The sequence below is a fragment of the Nanorana parkeri genome, unplaced genomic scaffold (assembly GCF_000935625.1).
Source record: "Nanorana parkeri isolate BGI_ZX_2015 unplaced genomic scaffold, ASM93562v1 scaffold37, whole genome shotgun sequence".
In the NCBI taxonomy this organism is placed as follows: Eukaryota; Metazoa; Chordata; class Amphibia; order Anura; family Dicroglossidae; genus Nanorana; species Nanorana parkeri.
The window spans coordinates 976,430-1,003,110 of NW_017306305.1; the positions used below are offsets into that span (position 1 = coordinate 976,430).

Consider the following 26,681-nt stretch of genomic DNA (forward strand, 5'->3'; position numbering starts at 1 on the left):
ATTTTATGGTACCTCTCTGTTTCCTTTGGGAAGGTTCTAAACCGTAGACCATTTATTTGTGAAATATACGGCTTCATCATGCTGGAGTGGGACTCCATTATGAACAGGGTGAGGAGAGAGGTAGGGGAGGATAAGGACAAAAGTCTAAGGAACAAAGTTTTAGGGATATTTTCTTTAAACTCAGAAAAACCTATGAGAATAAATCACGTCTTTTTTGGAATAAAATGTGTTTGGAAAAGTATATAGAAAACGACATATGCCCACAAGGTTTAAGACTACAAGTCTTCCCAAATATTAGGGATATTTCAACCGAATTCAAGATGAAATGGGAACACAACTTTAATGTATGCAGTAGAAATATGTTGACAATGCTGGCAGAGTACTATGAAGAGGATCTCAAACGGGTTAATGTACAAATTCAAGATTTAGTATTAGAATTGGAGGGTTTTAGACAGTCAACTGAATTCGATGTTTCCATGAAAAATTTAGAACAGCAAATAGAGAATTATAATAAAGAATTAGTAGAGCGGAAAGAACATAAATTCGAAAGGGATAAACACACTTACCTTCAGGAACGAGCTTATAGATGGGAACATCGAAATAAAAATAGCAGATGGGACAAGTTTAAATCACAAACCTTTAAACATATAGCCACAGAAAGAGATGGGGCCGGGTCCCAATGCGAGGGGACAGAATCTTGTCCGTCTTCGGCAGAGGACTCCAGCTCCATCTCCCTAAAAGGATATAACACTCGCTCCCAGAAACAGAGATATAGAAATAAGAACCCTAGAAACCCTAATTCTACTCCTAACCAAAGACATACACATAGTCAAATTGACCACAGGCAGAGAGATCTTTCACGATCTGATAGCAACACCGAGAGGGGAGCAACAGGGTATGATAAAGATTTTTTAGACAACCCTTTGGCCCCCAACACAATGGATCCAAATACAAACCCCAATGTGAAAGAGGGACCCCCACATCTAGAAGGTATCCAGCATCTAATCCCCAAAAAACCATGGGGGACCAATACATGACCAAACGTCACCACTAGTAGACCGACAAATCGTTAACCTAACCTCTCTAGTTTTCTCTAAAGACCAACTCAATCTAATATCTAAAGGCCTAACCTTTTGCCCAGAAACATCCCCTGACAAATTCGACATCATCAAAGATGTTAATTTGTTTACTAGAAAGCTATTACTTAAACAAATTCACGACAAAAATAACAAACCATAAGGAGGACTTATTAGGGACTGGAAAGACTTTTCAAGGAAGGATTACCAAGCTTTGAGAGACCTAGAGGACTTATGGGCCGAAGGGCACATTTCAGATGACGATGAGGACACGGACAAATCTGGACCATCTACGGCTCCTCATTTTAAACCTAGGTCAACCACATTTCCACCCTTGTCACAGAATATAAATATCTGGAACTTTGTATGCAGAGTTACTGAAGATATTTCAAAAAATGTTTCTCAAAAAATTACTAACGACAATTTAACGCATGATCAAAGAAATGCCTTAGAAACCTTGCAGCAAAATAAAGAACTTACACCTCCTGATACCTGTGTTCCTTTTCAACCCAGTCATCAAAACTCAAGTTTCAACTTACCATCTTTTCTCCGAAACTTACTCTGGAAACATCGAAACGAAGATATCCCGGGACTGTGAGTTATATATATAACCAAATCTTTTTTCTTTTCCTTTCCATACATTCACTGTGTTATCCCACTTCCAAGGTCCCCGTGGGTGCTGTGTCCGTATTATACGCTTCCTTTGTGGCTACAATTCCGATACCATCTGTGCCCTTCAGTTCCAACTAGGGCAATTATCGGGAAATCCCGCACATATTGGAATTCACTTCATGGATAGCTGTTTGTCTTTTAAAATATATAAACACACCTGGCTTTCCAAACGGCATGTCTCCTAATTGACAAGGAATTTTTTCATTAACCCACTCATTCACTTACCGGTCCATAGGCGGTATGCAGTCATCAATTTATGTATATATATTTATCTGTCTGTTTTGTATACACATTTATCTGTTTGTCTGATTAATATATTTTTTGATATCTGTCTGTTTTGTATACACATTTATCTGTTTGTCTGATTAATATATTTTTTTTATATTCTTTGTACGTAGAGTCTAAATATATAGATTTTATCTCCTACCGAATAAATACATTTATACTTTTTCATCACTTAAGTGTCACGTAGATTGTGTAAAGAATGGTGGGATCCCCTTTTTGGGGAAAACTTCCTTTTTTAAATTGCGAAATAACCAGTTTGTAAGTTAAATGGCGATGGAGGCAAACAGCTAAATTCACATCTGAAATATATAAGTGTGAATTGTCTTATCTGCCATAAAAAGTATAATTTTGTTCAGCTTGTCTTCTAAGCCAGGCATCCCTGCAAGACAGCACTGTCAGGTGTGACCTCAGCTTTTTTTTTACCTCATTTAAAGCAATACAGCTTGATCAATAAATGCTCCAGCCTGTGATTGGATAATGAAGGAGCTCATTGATAAGGTTAACCCAGGACTCTCCTCTGCTATCTGCCAGTTTTCATTATACTGTGCCAATAAAGCCTGATTGGTTTGCAGCCTTACCCCTTCCTCTCTCAGTCTAAATCATCCTTTGCAAGGAACTGCAAGAGGCAAATAATTACATTTACGGCTATTTTAATTTGCTTTCCTTGCAACGCAGGCAACAGTACTCTACTCTCCTGGACGCTCCAGAATTCCTATCCTCCTGGTCATTGACTGGTTCACTGCTTTCCCCAGAAACCCGTCCACATAATCAAATACAATGAGACTTTTCCAAATAATCTTGCAGTTGTGTAAAGAGATTATAGGATTATAACAAAGTACTGGCTAATCTTACTTCAGTATCTGTGAAGATACAAAGGGAGACAAAGGGAGAAGAGGGTAGGACAGTACATCTGTGTATGAGAGCCGCAGATCTCCTTGTTGCCGCATCAGAAGTATAAGGATAACTATCCGGCATCAATGTAACTAATTAATACAGAACCAGCAGCAATCCTGGTGGTGACAAAGACCTCATGGCACCTACCTGTACATTTTAAATAATACATTTGCACACACAATGAATACTGCTTCTAGTAAAACAAAAGGCAAATTGCAAACTTGAAAAGCTTATAACTGTGACAGACTAAGCAACTAAGTAACTGACTCAGATGCCCTCAGTACCCTCAAAATTGTGCTTAGTATAGCTCAGAATAGAAATATTAGTACAGGGCTTAAGAAACTTGGCTACTTTCGAGTCTATTGTCTCTAAAGCCATGTGCAGGGAATATACAGACTCTCAAACACTTCAGATAAATTGAAAGGTACGCACATTTTTTTATCTTATCTATTTTTGCTGGGTATCTTCTGCCATCTTTATACTTTAGCAGCAAAAGGAAGCTTAGTGCTGCAGGCTTGTGTTTGAAAAAGAATAATACATCACAGGTGCATTATGTAGTGTTATGATTACTTTTACTCACAACATAAAGGGTTTACAACACAGAACAGAAGACGCTAAATGAAATTGAGTCTTTACTAATGAGTCACATATTCAAGTATTTTGCATCCTAGTCTTTGTATTCCATTCAATACACTTAGGCATGGCCAGTTTGAACACTACTCCTCTTCTCCTTTGAACCCCAGATGTTCAGATGGAAATTTCAACAAAACGATGCGCAAGAAAATATATTTGTCTAAGAATTTCTATTGAGATACTTAACAAAATGTGTTCTGTGTAGATGAACCAATGATTCAGCTAAAGTGAAGTAAAACCTCGTTGCACATACATTTCTTCAACTGTTTTTTTTATCAGTTAAATATAGTAGAGTCCAATTTTGTGGCCTAATTGGGCTTTTAATTAGATTTCAACCACAATCAGAAGTGGGCTTGACCTCTGGGGCTAACCGGGACTCTGGGGCTCACTAAAGAAAGTTAGGCTTGGGGCCCCACCTCGCCAACCTGTTAACACTCCTCAACTACAGCCTTCATTCATCAACATTGTCTTTATTTCTGATGCCACTAATTAACACAAAAGAATGACAATTTATATTGTACTGAAAACCAGAATCATACATATATTATCAGATGAATAATCCTGTCTGATTTATATATTTTTGTACTCTGTAAACACCAAGATGTATGTAACAGTAGAGAAAAATAGGACAGTATTTGGTCAAGCATATGCTGTTAAGTATGATGAGGATGAAAAGTAACTGGTCAAGCAAGTGTTGCTAAGTGTGATAAGGATGGTGACCAATGGTACAGAGCTAAAATCATTGTATTATACAGTCCTTAAGATGTTTCCATTAGTTACATAGTATTTAGAACTCAATCATGCAGATACATTCAGACAAATGATTCCATCAGATTTCGAAATATTTGTGCTCAGTAAATAACATCCACGATGTATAATAACAGAAAAAAAACAGATAAAATACTCTAATATTTATCTGATATCCCTTGCAGTGTCCAATGCAAGATCTTACAGGGTTATTCACAAAAGGGCGAAGAGTTTGGAGAAGGCAGGAGAAGTGAACAATCTAGGACAACATAGCTGATCTGGAAAGTGAGCTGAATTGGAGAATTTGTCCAAATCAGCTTTTTTGGCCTAGATTGCTTACTTCTCCTGCCTTCTCCAAACTCTTCACCTTTTTGTGAATAACCCTGTTAATTTGTATTTTTACATTTTCTTTCACATGACACCTGAGAGCATGCAGAGTTTATGAAATATGTTATGTACTGCCAAAAGGTTTGTATATGCAGAAGACAGCAAGTTAGGGAAGTAAAAAATCCTATACAAACAAGAAAGATAGTTCATAAATGCTATACATCGGACATCAGTGAGTTCTTCATTTGCAACAAAATCATCATTTATATGATGGTTTCTTTAAAATTGATAATTTTCCTTGAAAAGAAGACATTCAACATTAAGTAGTACAACAACCAAGTGTGCTACAGTTGCAAAGCTTACGTACTAATGCCACTTTTTGTGCTCTAGCTAAAATGCTAGGGGTCTAACAATGTATAAATATTAGTAGAAATCCAAGCATTACCAGTCCAGAAGTGCATAACTGATCCCCCAAAAATCATACCATTCTTACTTCTTGCCACAAGATATAGTTTGGTCATTTTTAGTCAGGTAATTATTTAAATTATGTTAGGCCTTTCTAGTTAACTTACTAAATAACTATTAACCAAAAAAAATGAAATAATTGGACACTCTGCACACTTGACTTGCTATTGAGAAGTTATCCAAAATGTATTACTATAGAACAAATACATGATTATAGTGTTTACCATCACAATAAAAACAAGAGATCTGTCTTCAACTACTTTTCTACTAGAGCATTTTTTTTTCATTTTAGCGCAGTAAATGAGGTGAACTTCTGCTGACCTCCATCATCCAATCATGTGTAAGAAAAAATATAACTTTTGTGTGTTTCTAGATCATGTCTGTGAAGGTTCTCATTCATCCAGGTCATGGTATATCTGTAAAAAATAAGTCAAGGCAACTGGACTTGCTGTATTTTTCTTGAAGGCGTTTCACTGGTCATCAAAACAGCGTTTTCAATTCAGAATGACCTGTACAAAAAATTATCTGGGAATAAATACGGTGAATGTTGCTCCAATCCACGTAATCTGTTAGGGGGTGGTTGGGAGGGGGGTTAGACATCTATTGTCTGCCACATACAATGCTGTTTTAACACCTCTCTCTGGGCAGGTTAATAACACCTCCTAGACTCCAATTATGCAAATCAACACCTGGTTGTGATTAACAGATTATGTGGATTGGAGCAATATTCAAGTAATAATATTCAATAATATTCAATAATATTCAAGTATAAGTAATTCCGAATTGAGAAATCTGGTTGGATGACCAGTGAAACATCTTCAAGAAAAATACAGCAAATCCAGTTGCCTTGACTTATTTTTTACAGATGTTTCTAGCTCATGATCGGGTATTCTTTTCAAAGTTAATTTATGTGGTTAAAGGTGCAAATTCCCTTTCAATGTGAACAGCCTATTTCCCTTCAGTAAATCAACCCTTATGTGCCACTATGTTATGTATCTTTTGAGACAATGTGCTTTATTAGTATGTCTTCTGTATATTCTTAAAATAGCTCAATAAACCATTGTAAATGAAAAATCAAATTGCCACAAGCTAACATCCCCCCTAAAGTTTATGTAATTTAAAAAAAAATGAATACAAAGAAAGATTTTATATCATTTTAAATGAAATCAATAATATTTATATATGTTCTTGGGTACACTACTACCATCTGCCTTATCCTCACTGCAAATACATGTTATACATTTTTTCTTAGGCTCCTATGTACATCAAACTCCCAGGTTCATTGCTAGGGTCAATCTTTGTGTATTCCATCTTTAATTCCACACTGAACCTGTCAGTAATTCTGACACTTTGTACTATAAATCATATGTAGTACACATACCAAGTGAGATAGAAATCTTTTCACTCATCATGTGTCACAATTTACCAGCATTGTATATTGTGTAATCTAGAGGTGGATGAAATTCTTCTTAGACCACACTAAAATAAAGCTACTTATTTGACTGATTTCTTTTTTAACACTATAGAGTCTATTTACATTTTTCCACTCAAGATTCAGCCAGGATTCACACATTTCCCCAATTGCATCCAATTAGAAAAATCTGTAAACCTTGAGGGAAAGTTGTATGAATCTTGTGTAAAAACAGTTCTAACTAGAATCTGACAGGTGATAAGTAAATTTTTCATTCTCTTGAAGAGTTAGCAGCACTGTAGCTATTGGACACATTGGGGTTTGTTGTATAGTGCTTTCTCTACTGGGTGCTGGGGTCCTGCCAGCCAATAAGCCCAGTTGTGACGTAGAAACTATGCTGCCCAGCAGAAAATGGGCTGTTCTAGACACCCAGAGGAGTTGGATAACAGCAATGCGACTAGCTCTGCAATAGAGTAAAAATGGTAAGTATTTGGGCAGCACAGTGGCTTAGTGATGGGCATTTTTGCCATGCAGCACTGAGGGTCCCTGGTTAAAATCCTAGTTGGAGATATTATCAGCAAGGAGTTTGCATGTTCTCACTGTGCTTGTGTAGGTTTCCTCCCACACTCCAAAGACATTGACCCTGTATGTATGCATTTGAGATAGGGCCCTTAGATTGTAAGCTCCTTGATTTACATCAGGGACTAATGTGAATGTGCTGCGTAAATTGTCGGGTGCTATATAAATACCAATAATATTCTTCCTCTTCTTTTACAGACTGCAGATTCCTTTTTTACAGAAGCCGCAGAGTTGCTTTAACTTCCCTCATTTACCCCAAATGCATCTTATTCACTAGATACAGTATCATGTGGTTCCTAGCACTTGAGGGCAGTCATTGCTATCATTATAAATGATTTACATGGTGTTATCTTTACTACAACTGTATAATACAGAGCTTCTATGATATACTCAAATAGCATTATGTCAATCATATAAATTGTGGCACACATCAAGACTAAGTAGTAAAAGCAAGACCCAGTAATGCTCAGTAATGTGTTGCCATAGCTCCCTCTTGTCCCTAATTTGGAGGGAGTATACCTCTTTTGGAGACAAATTCATCTGTCCCTCTTTCCTCCTCAGCTTCCGTAGTTCTATAGTTCCTGAAGCCACCTATGTCCCTGTTGTCCTGACTGTTCTGGTGTTCCCTGTGTCTGACCCCATGACCCTGTACTCTTCTTCGTGCCTCTAGTCTGCTCCTACCAGCTTCTTTTAGCCCAGCACCCCAGTACTCCTGGAGAATCCAGCAACCAGTAAGTTGACCATTTTGCTGCAGGTCCTTTGCATCTTCCTGCCGGTCCTTCGCATCTTTATGACAAAGTCTGTTGGTAACTGGGGAAGCAACCAGGGAACAGGATACAGCTGAGCCCAAACCCATATAAAGGGGCACCTGGTAAATGCTACCGATTCATTATACTGTACTCCTCGGCAAACCCATTTAAAATCAGGATAGGGTTCTGCTTTCTCCTGTGCGCTCAGTTTGTGACACTAGTATTTAGAGGATTATTCACGAAGGAGCCAAAGGATCCAGACGTACCTTCGGCTGATCCTTCGGCTCATGCAGTGCATGTTCGGCTGACCAAAGGCAGCTGAAGGTAGCCGATGTGCGGCTGATTTTAACCGAAGTACATTTTGGAAAGTTCCAATTTTTTCAGGATATAATAATGGAAAGCATTGTTTTCAGTTCTTGCTTATAAAAATACAAATGTAAAATGGTACTCTGCCATTAAAGTCAGTTTTAAACAGAAGATGGCAATGATTTACTAACTGCTCTCATCAAAGAGCTCAGTTTCCAAACTGTATTTCTCCAGGGAGTCACAATGGCCTAATGACCAGCACCAGCATATATACATTTCAGATACAGATATGTAATGTGGTTCTAGAAAATACAAGAGGAAAGCAAGGCAAACAGTACTACATAAAATAAAGCATAAATAATTTATATCCAATTATACTTGCGCTAATCAAAGTTGTCCATTGTAAAATGAGTCTGACCTTAGTGCCTTCATGGAATTCCCTGAACTTTTTCTGCCTGTCCCTGGGTGTACCAGCACTGCCCTTCTAGAAAATTCTTCAGACTTTTCAAAGAGAATTTAGAAAAAAAATGACTCCCTTTTTCCCTTCCCATAGGAACATGGCCCACTTTGCACAGTTGCTTTCGAATGTAAATACATGGTTGTGCAAATAATGTATGTAGGGTTATATTTTTAATAGGCCTATTGAAATTTTAATTCATGTACAGCTAAATTAACCAAAGCAGAAAAATAAAGATATTTTCCTGTTAACCATTCTTTCTATCAGCATCTACTCCTAGATTGACTGCCTAGGAAACTGAGCATCCACCATCCACTCATACTGTATATAGCCCTCATCAGTCTCTGGAAGCCTTGTGTATGCAGATGTTTGTTTTTGGCTTTGACCTGCAGGTTTGTCAAACGGTTCGGATGGCTTTGGAAGAAATGTTTTATATTTTTTACCTGGATCTTATGGAGCAGTTTTATAGATGGGTTTGTGTTACGTCTTGTTTTAGTTAATGCACCATGTGTTATTCTGCTGCATTTGAACTGTATAGAAATCAAAATAAATGCAAGCAAAATCACATCAGAAGCAGCTCAAACGTATGTCAATTGCAAGCCATTATTTCCTTACAGTTAACCTGTAGCCAGGCTATAAAGCAATTATACACTGCCTGTCCAAAAAAAGTAATCACTTGGATTTAGCTAGGAAAATAAGTCAGAGCCTTCCATTGAATAATAGGTCTAGGTTTTAGGTTTATGTGTTTTATGTGCCCCCCCCCCCCCCCAAAAAAAAATGAAGTCAGCTGCCTACCTGAATATACTGAATGACCAGGTTTTTTCCATCAATGGATTTTTGTCTTCCCTGATGGCAAGGGCATATTCCAAGATGACAATGTCAGGATTCATCAGGCTCAAATTGTGAAAGAGTGGTTCAGGGAGCATGAGACATAATTTTCACACATGGATTGGCCAGATCTAAACCCCATTGAGTATTTTTGGGATGTCCTGGAGGAGACTTTACTCAGTGCTCCAACTCTCCCATCATCACTAAAAGATCTTGGTGAAAAATTAAAGCAACTCTGGATGGAAATAAATGTTGTGACATTGCATAAGCGTATCAAATTTGATGCCACTGTGAATGTGTGCTGTAATCAAAGCTAAAGGTGGTCCAATTACATGTTAGAGTGTGTGACTTTTTTCAGACCGGCAGTGTATATTCCTTATAAGCAGTAAATGAGTCCAACTGACCTCAGGCAATGTGGTGCAAAATATCTTTAAAGCTGAACCCCAGGATAAGCAAATATTGTCTAAAAACAAGAGCCATGTGTATTCTTACTCGAATCTTGGTGTACTTTGTGTATTTATTCCAGACCACTACAGCATTCTAGTATAAAATGTTGCCTCTGTACAGGAACTTCCTGTAACAAGACCAATCAGTGCCGCTTTCTCATTGTGTAGGGTGATTGGTCTGCTGGGTCCCTCCCACAGCTCTGCTCTCTGCACTGGCTATGTGAAGCACAATGTTGATGTCACTGGTACTTTTCCAAGTAATAACCGAGCAGAATAGAAAAGAAGTGAAAATTATAGAATTAAAAAAAAAAAAAATGAAAACAAATTTGAAAATTTAAAAATATATATTTTAAAGAAAAACAATTGGGCGAAGCTAGCGGTGACAGCCCAATTCTCCTGGCCTGGCCAATGAACAACAACTGGGCGGAGCCAGCTGTGACAGATCAGCTTCCCCAGGTCATTTAGGGACGCTGATCTGTCATTTGCGTGGAGATCGTTCAGCTTCAGCTTCTTGTGTCACTATGGCTTGGTTGAGCCAAAGCATATGCGTTTGGCACGGCTACCTTCAGCTGCTGAACGGGCTATTGTGAATAGCCTGTACAGCAGCCCTTCGGTGCGACTGAACCAAAGGGCAAAGGCGGCCGAAGCGAGCCAAAGCTATGGCTGGCTCCTTTGGCTTTTTAGTGAATAACCCCCTAAATCACGTGCCCATGTCCATATACAAAAAAAAAACATTTTAAACAATGATTAGTGATAATGAACAATAGAGTTAGTGATTGCAAACACAGTCCAATATAGTGTATCTTCCACCACAAGAATCCAATCTCCATCGTGAAAGGAATAACGTTTGGTAAACTCACCAGCATGTTTTGATCACAATAGTTTAGCAGTCCAACAGCACTTATCATGCATGCCCTGGCTCCACTCTGAATTCAATCCATGGACTTTCAGAACACCTTTAAGTATCCACCTCCTCCCGGCTCCGATGTCAACTCATAGTAAATCACAAGGAAACCACAAAGAATCCCAATAGTGAAGTACGTTCAAACAACTTTATTAAAAAAATGAAAATCCACTCACACATTGTAAAAACGGATGATCAGCAAGCGAGCTCACTACAAACAAACCAACTCCCTCCTGTGAAGCTCACAGCTCTTCGAGCCCCTGCTTTTCAGTGTGTGTTTCAGTAACCCTAGAGGGCCTCAGAGTAGATACCGCTCAAACTGAGACATGGATGGACCTTTTAAATAGGTACCTATATTTAGATTGTACTGGATCTGTTGAAACCATATATTTAAACTGACACTAAACTCAGGAGTTAAATCTTAAAAATGTATTGAAGTACCTTAACTATTAACAAAAATGTATCTTATTTGTGTATCACTCAGCTGAAGATTCTTAAATCATCTCTGAAATGGTGCTGACACTGTCCTTCCTTCTGGAGGGTGGCTACTTTTGTTCCCCATGTCCCTGTGTGTGTTGTAAAGTAACCACCGCTCTTCACACTCTCTCCTATGATAGACTACAATCTCAGGTTTAGTTAACTAATTTGTATTGAGATTGTAGTCCGTCATGGTAGTGAGCTTGAAGCGGTGGCTACTTTACCACACACAGGGACCATGGGGGACAAAAGTAGCCACCCTCCAGAAGGAAGGACAGTGTCAGCACCAATTCAGAGATGATTTGAGGATTTACAGCTGAGTGATACACAAATAAGGTACATTTTTTGTTAATAGTTAAGGTACTTGAATACAATTTTAAGATTTAACTCCTGAGTTTAGTGTCACGCTAATACGCAAGAGATTCTCAGAACCAGCTGGAGGACCTCTGTCTAACAGATAGTATGTAACATATTTGGAATCCTTCAGAAGGAGCCTGGGTCCAAACTAGCAAGTTCAACCAGCTGTTCCCCAATATCGGCTCAACACAGGTATAAATGTGGACCACTTTCCTGTCCTATGAGCATGGTGGAACTATTCGCTTCAGCAGCTCATCAAAGGTTAGGTATCCAATGTTTCTTTACCTAGAGAAAGCATTAGTTTGATATCGCTCCTAAAGCAGCATTTAGAGTAGATGAAATAAAACATAGTGCATACATATAATATATGATCATTTGAAAATTAGCAATCACACATAAGCATCCGTATGCCATGTAACAACACTTGTTTCAGGGGTATAAGTTTAATAATGCTGCTACTGCCAGGCTTTATTTTATCTTCCCATATGGATATAAAACAAATGAGCTTGGGTTATTTAGCTTTCTAAATCTGTCATGCTCCAAGAAAAGCTTTTAATTTCTGTCATTTTTTTGCCATTTAGCTTCACAATTTGATGGCCGTAAAGCATATAAAGTAAGATTTTGTGTCTGGCGTCACTTCACGCGTCCAGCGTGTTATTGTTATGAGTTGTTAGAGCTGAAAATGGGAGTGTTCAGGCAATCTGAAAGACATCAACAGCATTAAAATCCTGACACATGATCCACAATCAGTAAACTGTTGTTTTGTGTTAGCAGCTGCTGGGTGAAATTGATGTGGCTGATCATTCTCCTCCTATTGTCTCATAAAAGTTTATTTTTGTCTTTCTGATGTTTATTTTTGCAGCGGCAGCTGCTTCTTGATCTTTAAGATGGGAAATAAAACATTTTTTCTCATGTATTAGTGTGAAATGGAATGTGGCAATAAGAATGTATTTTAGATTTTTACAAATATAGAGCCCTTTATAAGCTCTTTATCCACTGTATATCTGGATGCCAACAATAAGGTATTATTTTTATCTCTGTATATTGGCATCAGACAAAGATTGGCTTAAAATAAAAGACAAAAATAATTCTGTTCTGGAAAACTGCATCAAACTTGATTTATTTCTTATGGAAACTTGACATCAGAAGAGCAACAAGTGGCCACAGCTGACCTCTCTTGAAAATTATTATTATTATTCATGATTTAACAGTTTGCACAGTGCTTTACAATATAAGGAGGACATTACAGTTACAATACAATTGAAGGCAAGATGGTTTTGAGGGCCCTACCCATGATAGTTTACAATCTAAAAGGGAGGAGCATGTGATACAAAAGGTGGCAGCTGAATGGGAATGAGTTGTCTGAGAGAGTAATAGTTCAACTGTTAGGCTAAGACAGGATAGGCTTCCCTAAAAAAAAGGAGTAGGAGATAGCCAGAGTAGGAGATAGTCAGACTGGTTGTGGTAGGGAGTTTCAAAGGATGGGGGAGGCTCTAGAGAGGTCATGGAGGCTAGCATGGAAGGAGTTGATGAAGTAGCTAGAGACAGGAGGTCTTGGGAGGATCGGAGCGTATGTTTAGCGTGATACTTTGAGACAAGGTTGGAGATATTGCTAGGGGAGTTGTGGGTGCCTTTGTAAGTGGTTGTTAACATTGCTAGTTGCCAAGCAGCCATGCTGACCCTCCTTCTTCCATAGCATTACTCACTAAACTAGAACAGATATTCATATCTTCTAATTTTCCCTTTCACTATCCAGATAAGCATACTTTTTCTAGGTCTGTGACCCAGAAAGTAGACAATGGAGCTGATTTGCTAAAGGTTGTTCATGTGCACTGGTGCATTGATTGTGCATGTACAACCAATTCATATCCGTGTTGTATTTATTATACTGTCATGATGTGAGCAAAGGCTACAGCAAAGGCTACAGCAAATACACTGAGTAGCCAGATTATTATGACCACCCCATCAGTAGTACTACGTTGGGCCACGAGATGACTCCACTAGATGACTTTGTTGGGCCGCCTCGTTACTCCACGAGATGTTGAAAGGTGATGCGAGGAATCTGACACTGCACTGTTGCCCTTCTGTTGTCTTGTACCAGTGTTGCCACTCTCCGTTCTGCCCTAACATTGACTAGTCGCTGACGGCCAAAATTCACACGTTCAGACACAGATTTTCTGCTGGCAGTCCAATCTTTAACTGCTGTTAAAGATTGTTCAGCTGCTCTTGAACATTCAGCTGCTCTTGAAATGTTCAGCTGCTCTTGAACATTTAACGAATTCTGCTGTTTTGCTGATAGTCGCTCCATGGCACTAGCGCCAACAATAGGGATATTATGGTGTATTTTAGGGGAGTAAACATTTTGCAACATTATGTGACTTTTTATGTGACTTATGTCAAACATTATGTCTGTATGTCACTGGGGATTAGCGAGCCGGGCAAAGTTTGGTTCGCTGGAGTTCGGCAAACCGAGGAAAAAATCTACTAAACACAAACAATAATGAAGTCCATGAGAGACAAATCTTGTTTTTTTCTGTCCTTTTTTTAAGGTCAATTTGCAAGCTTTTGTTAAAAAAAGGGTATGGGTAGCTGGGTACTGCCATGGGGGGGACATGTACCCTGCAAAAAAAATATATATATATTTAAAGGGATTCTAAAGTCCCAGCATATACTATCCTGTAATAACATCAGCATTGTAAAGGAATACATACTAGAGTTGGCTGCCTGAGTTGGTTGGTGAGTGCTGCCTTTCATCTGTACATTACTTTCAACAACTTCCTGGATCCCCAGTGTGCTATGCTTTCTTTTCCCTGCTGCTTGCTGTGATGCAATCTCAATTTTCCAAGACTACATATCCCATCATGCATTGCTTCCAACAAGCAATGAAAATGTTACATTGTTCAGAAGTTGGGTTGTACTTCAGAAGGCAGCCTCTATGAAAGTGGTGATACAAGGAAATGCATATTCACAGGGCTGAGTGAAATTGTGTTAGTGCATTAAGGAAGTACATTCCATGGACATCTTCAATAAGTAAGTTTAAACCTCAAGTTGGGATTAGGAGTGGGACAGAACTTATGGAAATTCAATATAAAAAACACATATTCACTTTTAGTTTTTGAACATAGATACCCTTTAAAAGATATTTACCTTCCTGTTCAGTAGCTATAAATGGATTCAGTGGTTTAATGTGTGTGAAAATACAAAATAATAATTTTTTTTTAAAAAGGGAAAGCTCTAGTTATCTGGAAAAGAACAAAAGAGCGGCTTCAAGCTGTCTGTCAAACAGGAAGCAAAACTGTAAAATTCATCTCCAACACACACAGAGATACTGAGCAGATCACTCCAATTCATTAAGAAAATTCACAGCAGTCAGATAAAGAAGATTTGTAGAGATTCCAGGTCCCATCAGTTTTGAGAAAAGTACTACTTAAAAAAGAAATATTGTACTTGTGGAAGAACAATAAATCTCACCAATCGTATAAGCAAAGCAGCATACAAGAGAAACTTTCCAACAGGGATTGCTAGAGTGTTAAAATGTGATTACAATCTAACATATCAGCCTGAGCTTAAGATAAGCATAAGATAATGTACAACTTCCTGGATACAACACATATGAAATGCAATGGACCTTGCTTTGTGCACTGGTGTGTGCAGTCATGTTGAAACAGGAAGGGGCCATTCCCAAAATGTTCCCACAAAGTTGGGAGCATGAAATTGTCCAAAATGTCTTGGTGTGCTGATGCCTTAAGAGTTCCCTTCACTGGAACTAAGGGGCCAAGCCCAACCCCTGAAAAACAACCCCACACCATAATCCCCCCTCCACCAAACTTTACACTTGGCACAATGCAGTCAGGCAAGTACCGTTCTCCTGGCAAGTGCCAAACCCAGAAACGTCCATCGGATTGCCAGACAGAGAAGTGTGATTAGAGGTCTCACAAATCATCTTTGATACTCTCACTGCTTGGAGCTGCTGCTCATCAGCACAATGTCATCCAGCCTCGCAAACCAACCAGTTGAAGTAGAAGGTTTTTGCTCCCAAAAAAAGGGAGTGACAGCAGAGGGAAGGAAGGTGCTTTAGAGTTTTGCTTTTTCAAAAGGTTAACATTTTGTGATCACGAGGGATTAGATATATACAGTATTGAGTACACATAAGACACTATTAACACTGTAATAATGTAATTATATTTATTTAAATATATTTATTAAGTGGAAATGTCTATGTTGGATATGCTGTCCAGATGGAAGTTTGTTTTGTATTAATATGTAAAAACTTTAAATAAAGAATATTTTTTTAAAAATGTGACCTCCAACAACACAGAGATAGCAATGTTCTCTGCAGGTTCTCTTCACATGTTGTTCAATCCCCTGGTGGATGTCTTGCAACCTTACATATGTGGTGAGTATTCAATTTTGTCTCAATTTGTACTTGAACTTATTTACTACACTTATACAGATCTCTCCCATGTTGTTTTATCCTTCTTTTTTCCTCCATTTTTGGAGGATTTTTTCACATTCAGAATCCAATTTGGATGGGTTTCTAAAGGCCAGGCTGTAAATTACTTTTCTAAGCTACACTGTGTGTCTGTAACAAACGATGAGCAGCTTTGGAGCTGTTTGGCATAACTGTTAACATAAATGCTGGTGTTCCTGCTAGAATTTGAAAAACTTCTTCAACCTCTCTGGCTCACAATTATTGGGTTGGAATTTTTTTTTAAATCAGGGATTTCTTTTGTCATTATAATTTATATGTCTTGGTATACTTCAAATAAATGTCTACCACTCCAAAATATCCTACCCCTGTTGTTGTTTTGATGACTTCTGAAAACCAGCATAAGTGTCTTTGTTCATTTTTTTTGTTATTTGTGGCACTAAAACAGTGCATGATAGGTAGTCTTTCACAAACATCTCTAACAATGCCATTTTGGTCAGTAGAACAAAACGAATTCAAGTTGACAAAATCTTTTGTTTATTGGATAGTTCCATTGAGTTTCCAGAGATTTGCAGCCCTGACATTTTAGCAATATTCACTTACATGTTTATCATTAAAGTTATTTGCATTGAATTTGTGTATTGAAATTACCTCCATTAATGCTGCAATCATAAGGAAAATTATGTTAAAAACATAGGATGTCCTTAATAACATAGCCATTTGTAGCATTCACTAATATATATGTAAATGATATAGTACCATTCCTGAAAGAATTTGAATGTACACCAGCTGTTTCCGGGCTCTTAGGAAATGCATTTTTGCTTTGCGTACTTCATTTTCTGACCACACTCTCAGCATGCAACAGCGCAAAATAGAAAAATACTACTTATGGACAATAAATCTTAAATCTTGAATATATTACTGTCTTTCTATGAACATGTACTGTAATTATGATTTTTTAAATAATCTGCTTTGCTTAAAAAAAATCTAAACTTCAAAACTGTTTATAAAAAAATTATTGTTCTTTACAAGTGCGTATGAGAAACTACCATATTTGAGATAGTGTGCTGGAGGTAACAATCATTGTGTTAAGGCAAATACAAATACAAAATGCATAGTGCTATAAATACAACTAGTGATCCCCACAACCCCCTCATATAAAGTGCATAGTGCTGCAATAAGATAAACACATAATAAATAAAGAACATAATAAATAAAGAACATAATAAAGAACATAATAAAAAAAGTATATATAAACGAAAAGAAAAAAAACATTTAGGGGTCTATTCACAAAGCTGCCGAGGGCAGCCGAGTGAATGACCGATCAGAAGTGAAGTGAGCCGAATGACATCTCCTGAACCGAAGGGGTCCAGGGGCCGAAGCTAGCCGAAGGATCGGCCGAAGCTACGGCCAGATCCTTCGGCAGCTTTGTGAATAGACCCCCTTAGTCCATGTTTCTTAAACTTTCAAAACAATCTCCATATAAACATCCAGTGTCATAAGAATTAGCCTTGAATAAGTTAAAAAAATACACTGCTTCCCCCTTTAGTTATGATTTATACTGCTCCCTACTATGTGCATCAGTCCAATCATAAACACACTCCCAGTCAAATATTTAACCATCACTTTCCCTGATTTACATTATGGAAGTATTATTACAGACATTTAAAGAGTTAAATGAGGCAATGGTTTTATTTTTCATCTATATATCTCTTATGCAGTGCATAATGACTATGAAAATACTTATCCTAGAGAGCGGGGCACATCAAAGGTAACACCTGACACACACATTTGTCTTAGTTTAAACAGCAGTCAATATAATGTCAGAAAAGGTCATGCTACAATACATAGTTTCTGATTGATTTTAACAACTGAAAATCCATATGGCCTTGTATTGACATTAATAACCTTGTATGAGTTACTCATCACGCTGAGGCTAAACTTCATGTAAATGCATCAGGAACAGAAAAAGAGTTTCTGACTAAAGGTCATACACAACAGTATAGAGTATGTTCTGCAGTAATGCTTCCACAGTTTGAGTCACATCATGCTCTCCAACAAAAACAGCTAGCATTTTGGGGCAGAGTTTGGGCAGTTCAGAGTTTAGAGCTGGACTACAAGCAAGAGGTTTAAATACATATGTTATGTGTGAACTGTCTTACCTGTCAAAGGATTTTTATTTCTGTTCAGCCAGTCTTGTGATCAGGGGTGTCCCTACATGGTGGTGGAAGGGCATGCTACTGGGAAGGGTGGGAAGTTAATGCTGGCAGTGCACGTTACGGTGGGAGAGGTTGGATGGGTCTGGTGTTCAGCCCAGCTCACTGACATCACTGGTTGCCAGGAGCTGGACGAGGTGGGGAGAGAGCTCTTAGTGACCTAGGAAACTTTGGCTGGAAAGGGGGCGGCGAGCACACCAGCTGTATCCCCACATGACTCAATGAAATGCCACCTGATGCAACCGCATCAGGCTGCATCATTATAGGGATGGCCCTGCTTTGGATCCAGACACCTCAGCCAGGTTTTAGACATTTCTGCAGACTACACAGCAGCTAAGAAGTGCAGCCTAGCCTTGAACCTGCCCAAGTCTGTGATATGATAATAAAGGAGCAGCAGCAGCACACTGAGGGAGCATCCTACTTGCAGGGATTACTACAGAGGTTGGAAATGTGATGTAGTAACATGACACTGTGAGCACATTTATTCTTCAATACTCTCCACAGGCATGACACATACTATGGTACTATGCTATCAGTCAGAGCTCTGAGGCTGGGGGAATTCCCCCCCGATATGCCTCAGCTAGCTAGTTGGTCTGGACCTGCTCTGTACTATATTCCTCATTCCGGAGTAGTTTTTTATGTCAGTTGTTAATTCTCTATTTATTAAATGGTGATATACGAGGGGAAGGCGCTAGTGAATTGTTTGTTTTACATGTCTTGGGAGGAAACTTCCCAGTGGCCTTGAGGATGGCTGTAAGGCCATAGACGGGTGCTTGCGCGCTACTACGCATGTGCGGGTCCCAGTCTTCAGGGTTGCCGGAAAACATGCGTTAGCACGCATGCGCTTACAGCGGAATGTTGCACACAGGAAGTGACACAGTGGCACACCAGAAGTGACACAGTGGCACACAGGAAGTGACTCACCACCCTCTAATAGATGTTCCTATTTAAACCAGCTGGCCCAATGGGTCAGTGCTGAATGGTCTTTCAGCTTGTGCTTGTATTTCTGTGTTCCTGCTGATCTGTTGCCTGTTACCTCGACCTGGATTGCTGCTGACTTCGACTGATTGCTGCCTGCCCCTGACCTCTGCTTGTTATCTGGACTCTGCCTCTGCCTGCTCCTTCTGTACCATGCTGACCGTCTGGCTTGACCCCTGGCTTGTTTGACCTCGCTCCAGTTTCTGCTGCAAACCTCGCTGACATCACAGCTGTGAACCTGCCCTGCTCATCCTTCCAGGCATCCAGTTGCCGGACTTCTACCAGGCACCGTGTCTGAACTCTTTGGCACCCGTGCTTCTCTCTGTCTACTCGCTCCCTGTTTCCACACCCAGGGGTGTGAGATAAGAGCCGCAAGGGAGGCCTCCTCAGCTAATCGGTCCTCCACCAGGTACGTTATAATGGCAGCCTTCCCACAATATATGTTGGAGAACATTTGAAATGGGGTCAGCTGAGCACTGTGGTGTGCAGTTTTTTTGAGAGGTGCTGATTTAACTAAAGGGTTTCACCCCCAGTGTACATTCTCAGCCACAGTGGCTTCAGAAGTGGCAGAATTTCTGCCATTTTCCTATGGTGTCACAGATTTATCTCTTAGGAACTGCTACCCAGATTTGGATTGATACTTAGCATATGCAATATAGGAATGCTGTCTGCAGAACAATAATGTAAAAGGTAAGCCACAATGATTATGAGTAATAAAATCCCAGACATTTAAAATTCCAGAGAATACCCACTTTATGCGCATGAGCTTATTTGTTCGGTTTAATTTAATACAGTGCATTTCAAAAAGACTGCACCCTACTAAGAAACCATGCACGGTTGACAAGTGCAAGCAAGGCTTAGTATGTCTCTTAACCCCTTCCTGACAGAAATGTATATAATAATGTTTCCCAGCACAATACGCCATGCCATCCAACACTTTGCACAGCTGTTGTTAACCTGGCTGGCACTGACAACCCTGATCCCCACTGATGGTTGCGAACCAGTCAGAGTGGTTTCTGATCATGTAATCACTATGTCAGATGTGACATAGTGAACACATGCAGACTGGAGGCTTTATAATGCTGGGCACACACCTTACAACCATCGTACTTGCGATGATCCCAAGCCAAGCCCCCCTGAGGGGCGGGCTTCCGATGACCGCAATGCCGAACGGGCAGTGTGCGCTTGCGCACACCGACTTATCCGGCTTTTATCTTCCGAACATGCTACACACCCGCCAAACATCCTACGATGCTCGGCAGGTTTTCAAACATGTTCATAAGTTAAAAGTCGTGCGACCTTACAGTAGTAGAGGTCGCACGGCTTCCACACACCTTACGATAATCGTACGATCGCAGGATTTCCTGCGATTATCTTACGATTATCGTACGATTATCGTAAGGTGTGGGCACCCTTAGACTTTCAGCCTGAAAATAGACTTTCAGCCTATATATGGTAATAAAAGTGGTCATGTTCATCTGTTTATTATTGTAATTGTCAGATCATCTACAGTACAAAAAATTATACTAACTTAATATTTTCCCTTTTTGCGCATTTGACTGCCTATGATAAAAAAACGTAGCTGTGTTTTTATTAAATAAGTGTACCAAATAAAAGCCTTAAATGCACTTAAAATTATATAAATATATATATATATACACATATTGGTTTTGATGAAGGGGGCGTGCCCCAGAAACGCGTAAACCATTTATCAATAGGGATCGAGGTTACTGGTGTTTTACATCGCTCCAGATTCTCCCTGCCAGGGGTTCCATCCTCTCACCTTATTCTACTGGTTTTTATTCTACCAAACTGTTGTAAGTACAGCCTTAGAGCTGCGTTTTTTTACTATTAAATAACATTTTTACACTATGGAGGCGCTCTCTTTTGTTCCTTTTCTCATAGACTGGTGGTCCATCTAATCTGTGGGAGCTGCCTCCATCGTGTATCATGGACTTTGTACTTGCCCCTGGATAGTGACTTAATTTGAAGTGAAACTGAACGAGTTCAGCATCTCTACCACAGATTATAAATGCAGCCTATGAGTAGCCAATGTCAGCTTTGGAGAATTCTGACAGAAGTGTTTCTTTGTGAAAGATCCCCTTTGAAGATGTTTCAAGACTCCTAATTTTGACAGATCCCATGTAATTTTAGGTTATATAATACAATAAAAAAGCTAAAAAAAAGGCTAGTTTTCTATTATTTGGGCTTCTTTGGTTAAATGTTAGCTAAAACAAAGAAGAAATCCTAGAATGTATCTGAATTATGTGGCTTAAAGAAATATTTATCATGCTTGCACACAGCAATTCTCTTCATCCTGCTATGAAACAGTGACGCAAAAGTAGAGGATTTATCTACGGACAGCTCCGTTAATCTGCTCCTTATGTTACATTTATATGGCGGCCTGTCATCCCTGGACAGGTGGAACGGTTGATTAATCACCCACTTGGAGTAATTAATTTGCTGATTACATATGTTTGAGGGACAATTACTTTGAGAAGGATGGTTATCTGTCAATGGAAATATGAATGTTAAACAGAGTTTGATTTAGTGAAGTGCACAGAATTCCTGACATTTCAATGGTTTACACAATGTTATCAACAGATCAAGGAACACATCTCCTAGTGAGGACTAGTTTACTAACAGTGAGTTCACTTGGCTTTCTCCCAAGGGCTTGATGGTGACAACTGATTCATAATAGAATCTTAGAACCAAGTTAACTAAATGTGCTTTGCATGGAATGTTTTGTGGTTTTCTACATAATTTTCTCTTTATTTATTATGCACAGGACTAAAAGAAATACGATTGTTGAAATACTTTTTTTAATCAGGTAAATATGAAATGCATTATAAAACTTAAGGCTCATTTTCACATTTAGTCTTTGATAAAAGAAGCTTGGTATTTACATAGATTAATGACTCATCAGCATTGACTCATCCTAGTGACTTATTTTTTATAGGACACCTCAGTCCAAATTTTCCGCCAAAACATCGTGTCTTAAAAGAAGCTCTGATCTGCTTTCTTAATAGCTTGCCCCTGGGGCTGTGGGAATCCTTTGTTGTGTACAAAATGTTATCTGTAAAAGAGCATGCGTCATGCTTTGAAAGTAGGTTCTTCCAAAACACCTTGTGTCCATTTTATATTACTACATACATAAATGAAATGCCAGGCAATGACGAACTCCAATCTAAGCTGTACATAACAAGGAACATATTTTAAATTTTTGCTCTATTTATAGATAAGAATCTATAAATTGATAAATTGATAAAGATAAAACATATTAATATATATTTTTTTTTTTAGCATGTCAAATTTTTATTGAGAATATTCAAAAAATATAACATTACACGACAAGTAGGTCTTGTTATGATACATAGACCATATCTCAGTACGCAGACTGAAATCCAGACATGTCACTTGAATATATCCTTAAACTGTAACTGAATAACTAGAATCTCGCAAAATGTACACAATCTGCTAGGATATTGCGCATCAAATATGTGTATAACAACTGGTAGCAGACCCTATAGCCATGAGGGTCGTTACTGTGGGGAGAAGACCAATTCGATCCCTGAGGGGTATTCGTGGGTGCAACTGGAGGAACACCTGAGGTGGAAATTGGTGGTGTGAACCCCGAATGAGCATAGTTGAGCAAGGGTCAAAGGACATCCAGGGGCCCTAGGGAACCTGTCAGAATATTTATATTTTTTATCTATTGATATTTGCAAGACATGGGCAATAGAACCAGGAACATACAAATAAAAACATGAGCAATATCTAGTGTAATATTTTTAGTATGGTCACTTAAAAAGAAAAACAAATTTGTTGGGTAGAAGGCACATAGAAGGCAACTGTGCAGAGTGTATGAATATGTTGGTTGCTTTGCCCGTCTGTGGCTTGAGCACTTTTAGAGCCTTTACAAAATGTATACAGCCAAAGAAATTGGAACTTGTAGTATTGGAGCCACTTTTTTTCGGAAGCAGAACCATAATGGTAGCCTACATATTTCTCTTAGCACAGTAAATATACCCTTGCACAAAAAACTATGTACTGCATATGATTAGTACTGCAAACTGTAATCTCTTTTGCTTTACATGATTTGTGGGATCAACGAGTTGCACACCTCTAAACTAAATGAAGGTCCCTTGAACACATAGGGGTCTATTCACGAAGCTGCTGAAGGATCTGGCCGTAGCTTCGGCTAGCTATGGCCCCAGGACCCCTTCGGTTCAGTAGAACCGAAGGGGTGCTGTATGGGCTATTCACAATAGCCCGTACAGCTCCCGATCATGGCCGAGCGGCTCAGCCGAGCCGAACGCATATGCATCGGCTCGGCTGAGCCGTGCTGAAAGCCGAAGCTGGCCGACAGGCCGGCCATTTGCTGGCCGACAGCCTGCTTCTGACAGCTGGGCGGAGCCAGCCGTGATCTTACGGCTGGCTCCGGCCACTTGCAGTGAGATCAGCGTCCCTGGTTACCTGCTAACCAGGGACACAGATCTCCAAACAGCTAACTCTCCCTGGCGCCCTGGGAGTCTCCTGCAAGACAACATGCTGTTGTCTTGCAGGGATTTAAACTTCAGGCAGAGTTATTGCTAAAAATCTCAGCTGGCTCTGCAGTCTTGGATGACAGTAATACCTGTGAGGACCTCATTAGCTAAGCTCTCCAACCATTTGCATTGACTGAATTATAACAAAACTGAGGTACTGGTGGTTAGTGACAAAAACTACACCACTTGAGCCTACTGTTAGTAGTCATGCCTTGTACTATTCAGACTTTAGGTACAACCTTGAGATGGTGAATGATGGAAATAACCATGCACATCAATTGTAAGATGATCTCATATACACATCTTCCACCTTTATCATGTTGCAAGCATCGAGCACCTTATTTTCTCTGAAGATGTGCCAGTGCTAATGTACACATTTTCGTAATGATTAGTATGCTGGATTATTTAAAAAAAACTTCAGTCTCTACATTCAGTATAGATTGTTGCAAATAGACTGCTTACAAACATGTCACACCATTTAAACATTACTCCTGTTTTTTACAGACTCCAATGGCTATCAATAAAATGGAAGATTAGGATTGGTTTGGTGACTTTTAAAGCACTAAATAATCTAGGGCCCTCTTATCTGCAAGACCTAAAGCCACATTGCTTTCCCCATTCCTCAGATAGAAGAACCATGGTAGTTTGTATAGTTAAAAGGTACAGGGCCTTCTCAAAATCATGAGAACACTTTCCCCCTCCAGGCCATAAGGCTTAATCCATAAACATACATAAAATCATACTAAACATGTACTTGATTTTTCTAGGCCATGGGATTCATTAGCCATCACTTTCCAAATATTGTTTTTACATTAACCTTGTTTTGTCCAGAGCGTTGAGGCTTTCTGTGCTATAAAAATATGATTATTGTCATTTATATGTTAACAAAAAGACTATCACCACACTGTTCTTTCCAAAGATACAGATTCCAATGATATTTAAAAAAAACTAAAAAAAACTATTGACTGGTGGGTACACCTTCACACCCACAGCAGCAGAAAGAAAGTGACTTTCAGACAAGCAAATCTCTTTTTTGTTTTTTTGTTCAAACAGCTAGTGTACATAGCATGTATTCACATAGAAAATTGTGTAAATATTTTGTGAAAGTTGTGTGAAGCCTGGGCAAAAACATTGATAAACAGACCCCTAAAATAAATAAATATGAATGCATATAAATACTTATTTCCTATGTGCCTCCACTCCATTTAATGGCCAAAATGCAGTATTCCATTACATACATTCAACCTGAAAGGACAATATATCTAAGGACATTTAATTTTTGGGTCTATCCACAGAGAACAAATGTTTAGGAAGACTTGTAGGGGGAATGGCTCTGAACATTGGTTATTAAGACATTTGTATCCTACATGTTGTTTTTGTGCCGTGTTTCATACAGCATCAAGTTAAGGATTTGGACCAGTTTTTATAAAGTAATAATTAACAAATAGCTTTACAAACCAGCTAACCTGTCAAAAATGTCTTTATGATGTTTACATTATAAACCACACACTATTTAGAGCATCGCATTTACAGTTTAGTCAATAAAAGGGTTATGTCACACTTACTTGCAGGAGATGGAGTGCTGCAACTACTTGTTGGAGGGTGGCCTTGAAATCCATGAAGGGCCGACAGCGGGAGTCCACCAATGACAGGAGGGAAGAGAAAGGGATAGTGGCTTGCTGGATAGTGACTCATATGTCCGTTCACAGCTGGTAGAGGACATGAACGACTGCTGGTTGTCATATTAAAATATCATTGTGTACAGGAACTCATCTGGGAATAGAATGCACCATCCCTTCCAGCTGACAAATGACTAGTTATTTGTTATCAAGTGGAAACACATTAAAAATGTATACAGAATTTCGGCTTTGCTTGAGGAATGATTCCGGTAACAATCACATAAGATCTGATGAATGTCTTTAGCTTCAAGTTGCACAGAGTAAAAAATAAAATCTCCTGGCTTAATTCTGTGCTTCCAATTCCGCCGAATTGTTGCTTTTATTCCCGTTTTGGTTACAATGAAGTTATATTTATTCACAGATCCATTTGTAGATGAATATCTCAATCTAAAAGAGAACAAAAAGTAAATATAATCTATAAATACATCAAAATCTTTTAGAGGAAGCATCAAATATAATGGGCTACTTGCTCTTTTGTGAGACAATTTAATGAGTACAGATTTTTAAAATAGAAATTGTGGCAGTTTGTAAAGAAAAAAACAAAAGAATCTGAAAGCAGAAAGCTATTTTCATTAATGCATTTGCAGCAGTGATAAACAAATGGCATAACGTCTTGGGAAATATTTGCTGTCTTGTGCATTCTTCGGGAAGGGAAGAGATGCCTTACACATGAAACAATGACCTAGATTTACTAAAATGATGAAAAGAGAGTTAAGGACTGCTAAACCTTGGTCTCCATAGATATATCTGAGCCAGAAATTCACACACATTCGTAGCCTTCCAGTATGATAACATGTCAATCTTAGACTTAGGCAGTTGAAAACATATTATTACTAAAAATACATATCATCAACAGACCTAATATTATTAGTAATATTATTATCCGCACACAAAGTTAAAAAAATGGTCTCAGTTGAAAACCCTAAACACCACTAGGCCAGAGTTTCTGGGAGAAGCCTTAAAGAAGACATGAACTTTGGAAACTGTCCCCCCCCCAAAAAGCAGAAGGCAAAGGTCTAGTCACTATTATTGCCTGTGGTGTTCCTGCAGGTGATTTCCCCATTGCTAACTTACCATGCCTTGTTCTGCACTGTGTTTTTCTGTGAGGGCAGACATCTTGGTATAGGCAGGGCTTTGCTTCCCAGTGCCAGAACTGCCTTCCTGATGAGTATTGGGTTTATTATCCAAAAGCAGCAGGAGATGGAGGTAGCACAGATCC

At 38.9% G+C, this 26,681-nt stretch overlaps 1 protein-coding gene across 1 annotated transcript in view; it reads right to left on the minus strand.

Moving 5' to 3' along the window:
* Nucleotides 1–25,845, minus strand: part of RARB (retinoic acid receptor beta) — a 311,193-nt gene extending 285,348 nt beyond the window's left edge. Inside the window, exon 1 of the mRNA XM_018570196.1 lies at nt 25,349–25,845. Coding sequence (XP_018425698.1) covers nt 25,349–25,526 — 178 coding nt within the window. The 5' untranslated portion in view covers nt 25,527–25,845. The remainder of the gene's footprint in view (nt 1–25,348) is intronic.
* Between the last annotated feature and the right edge of the window lie 836 nt (nt 25,846–26,681).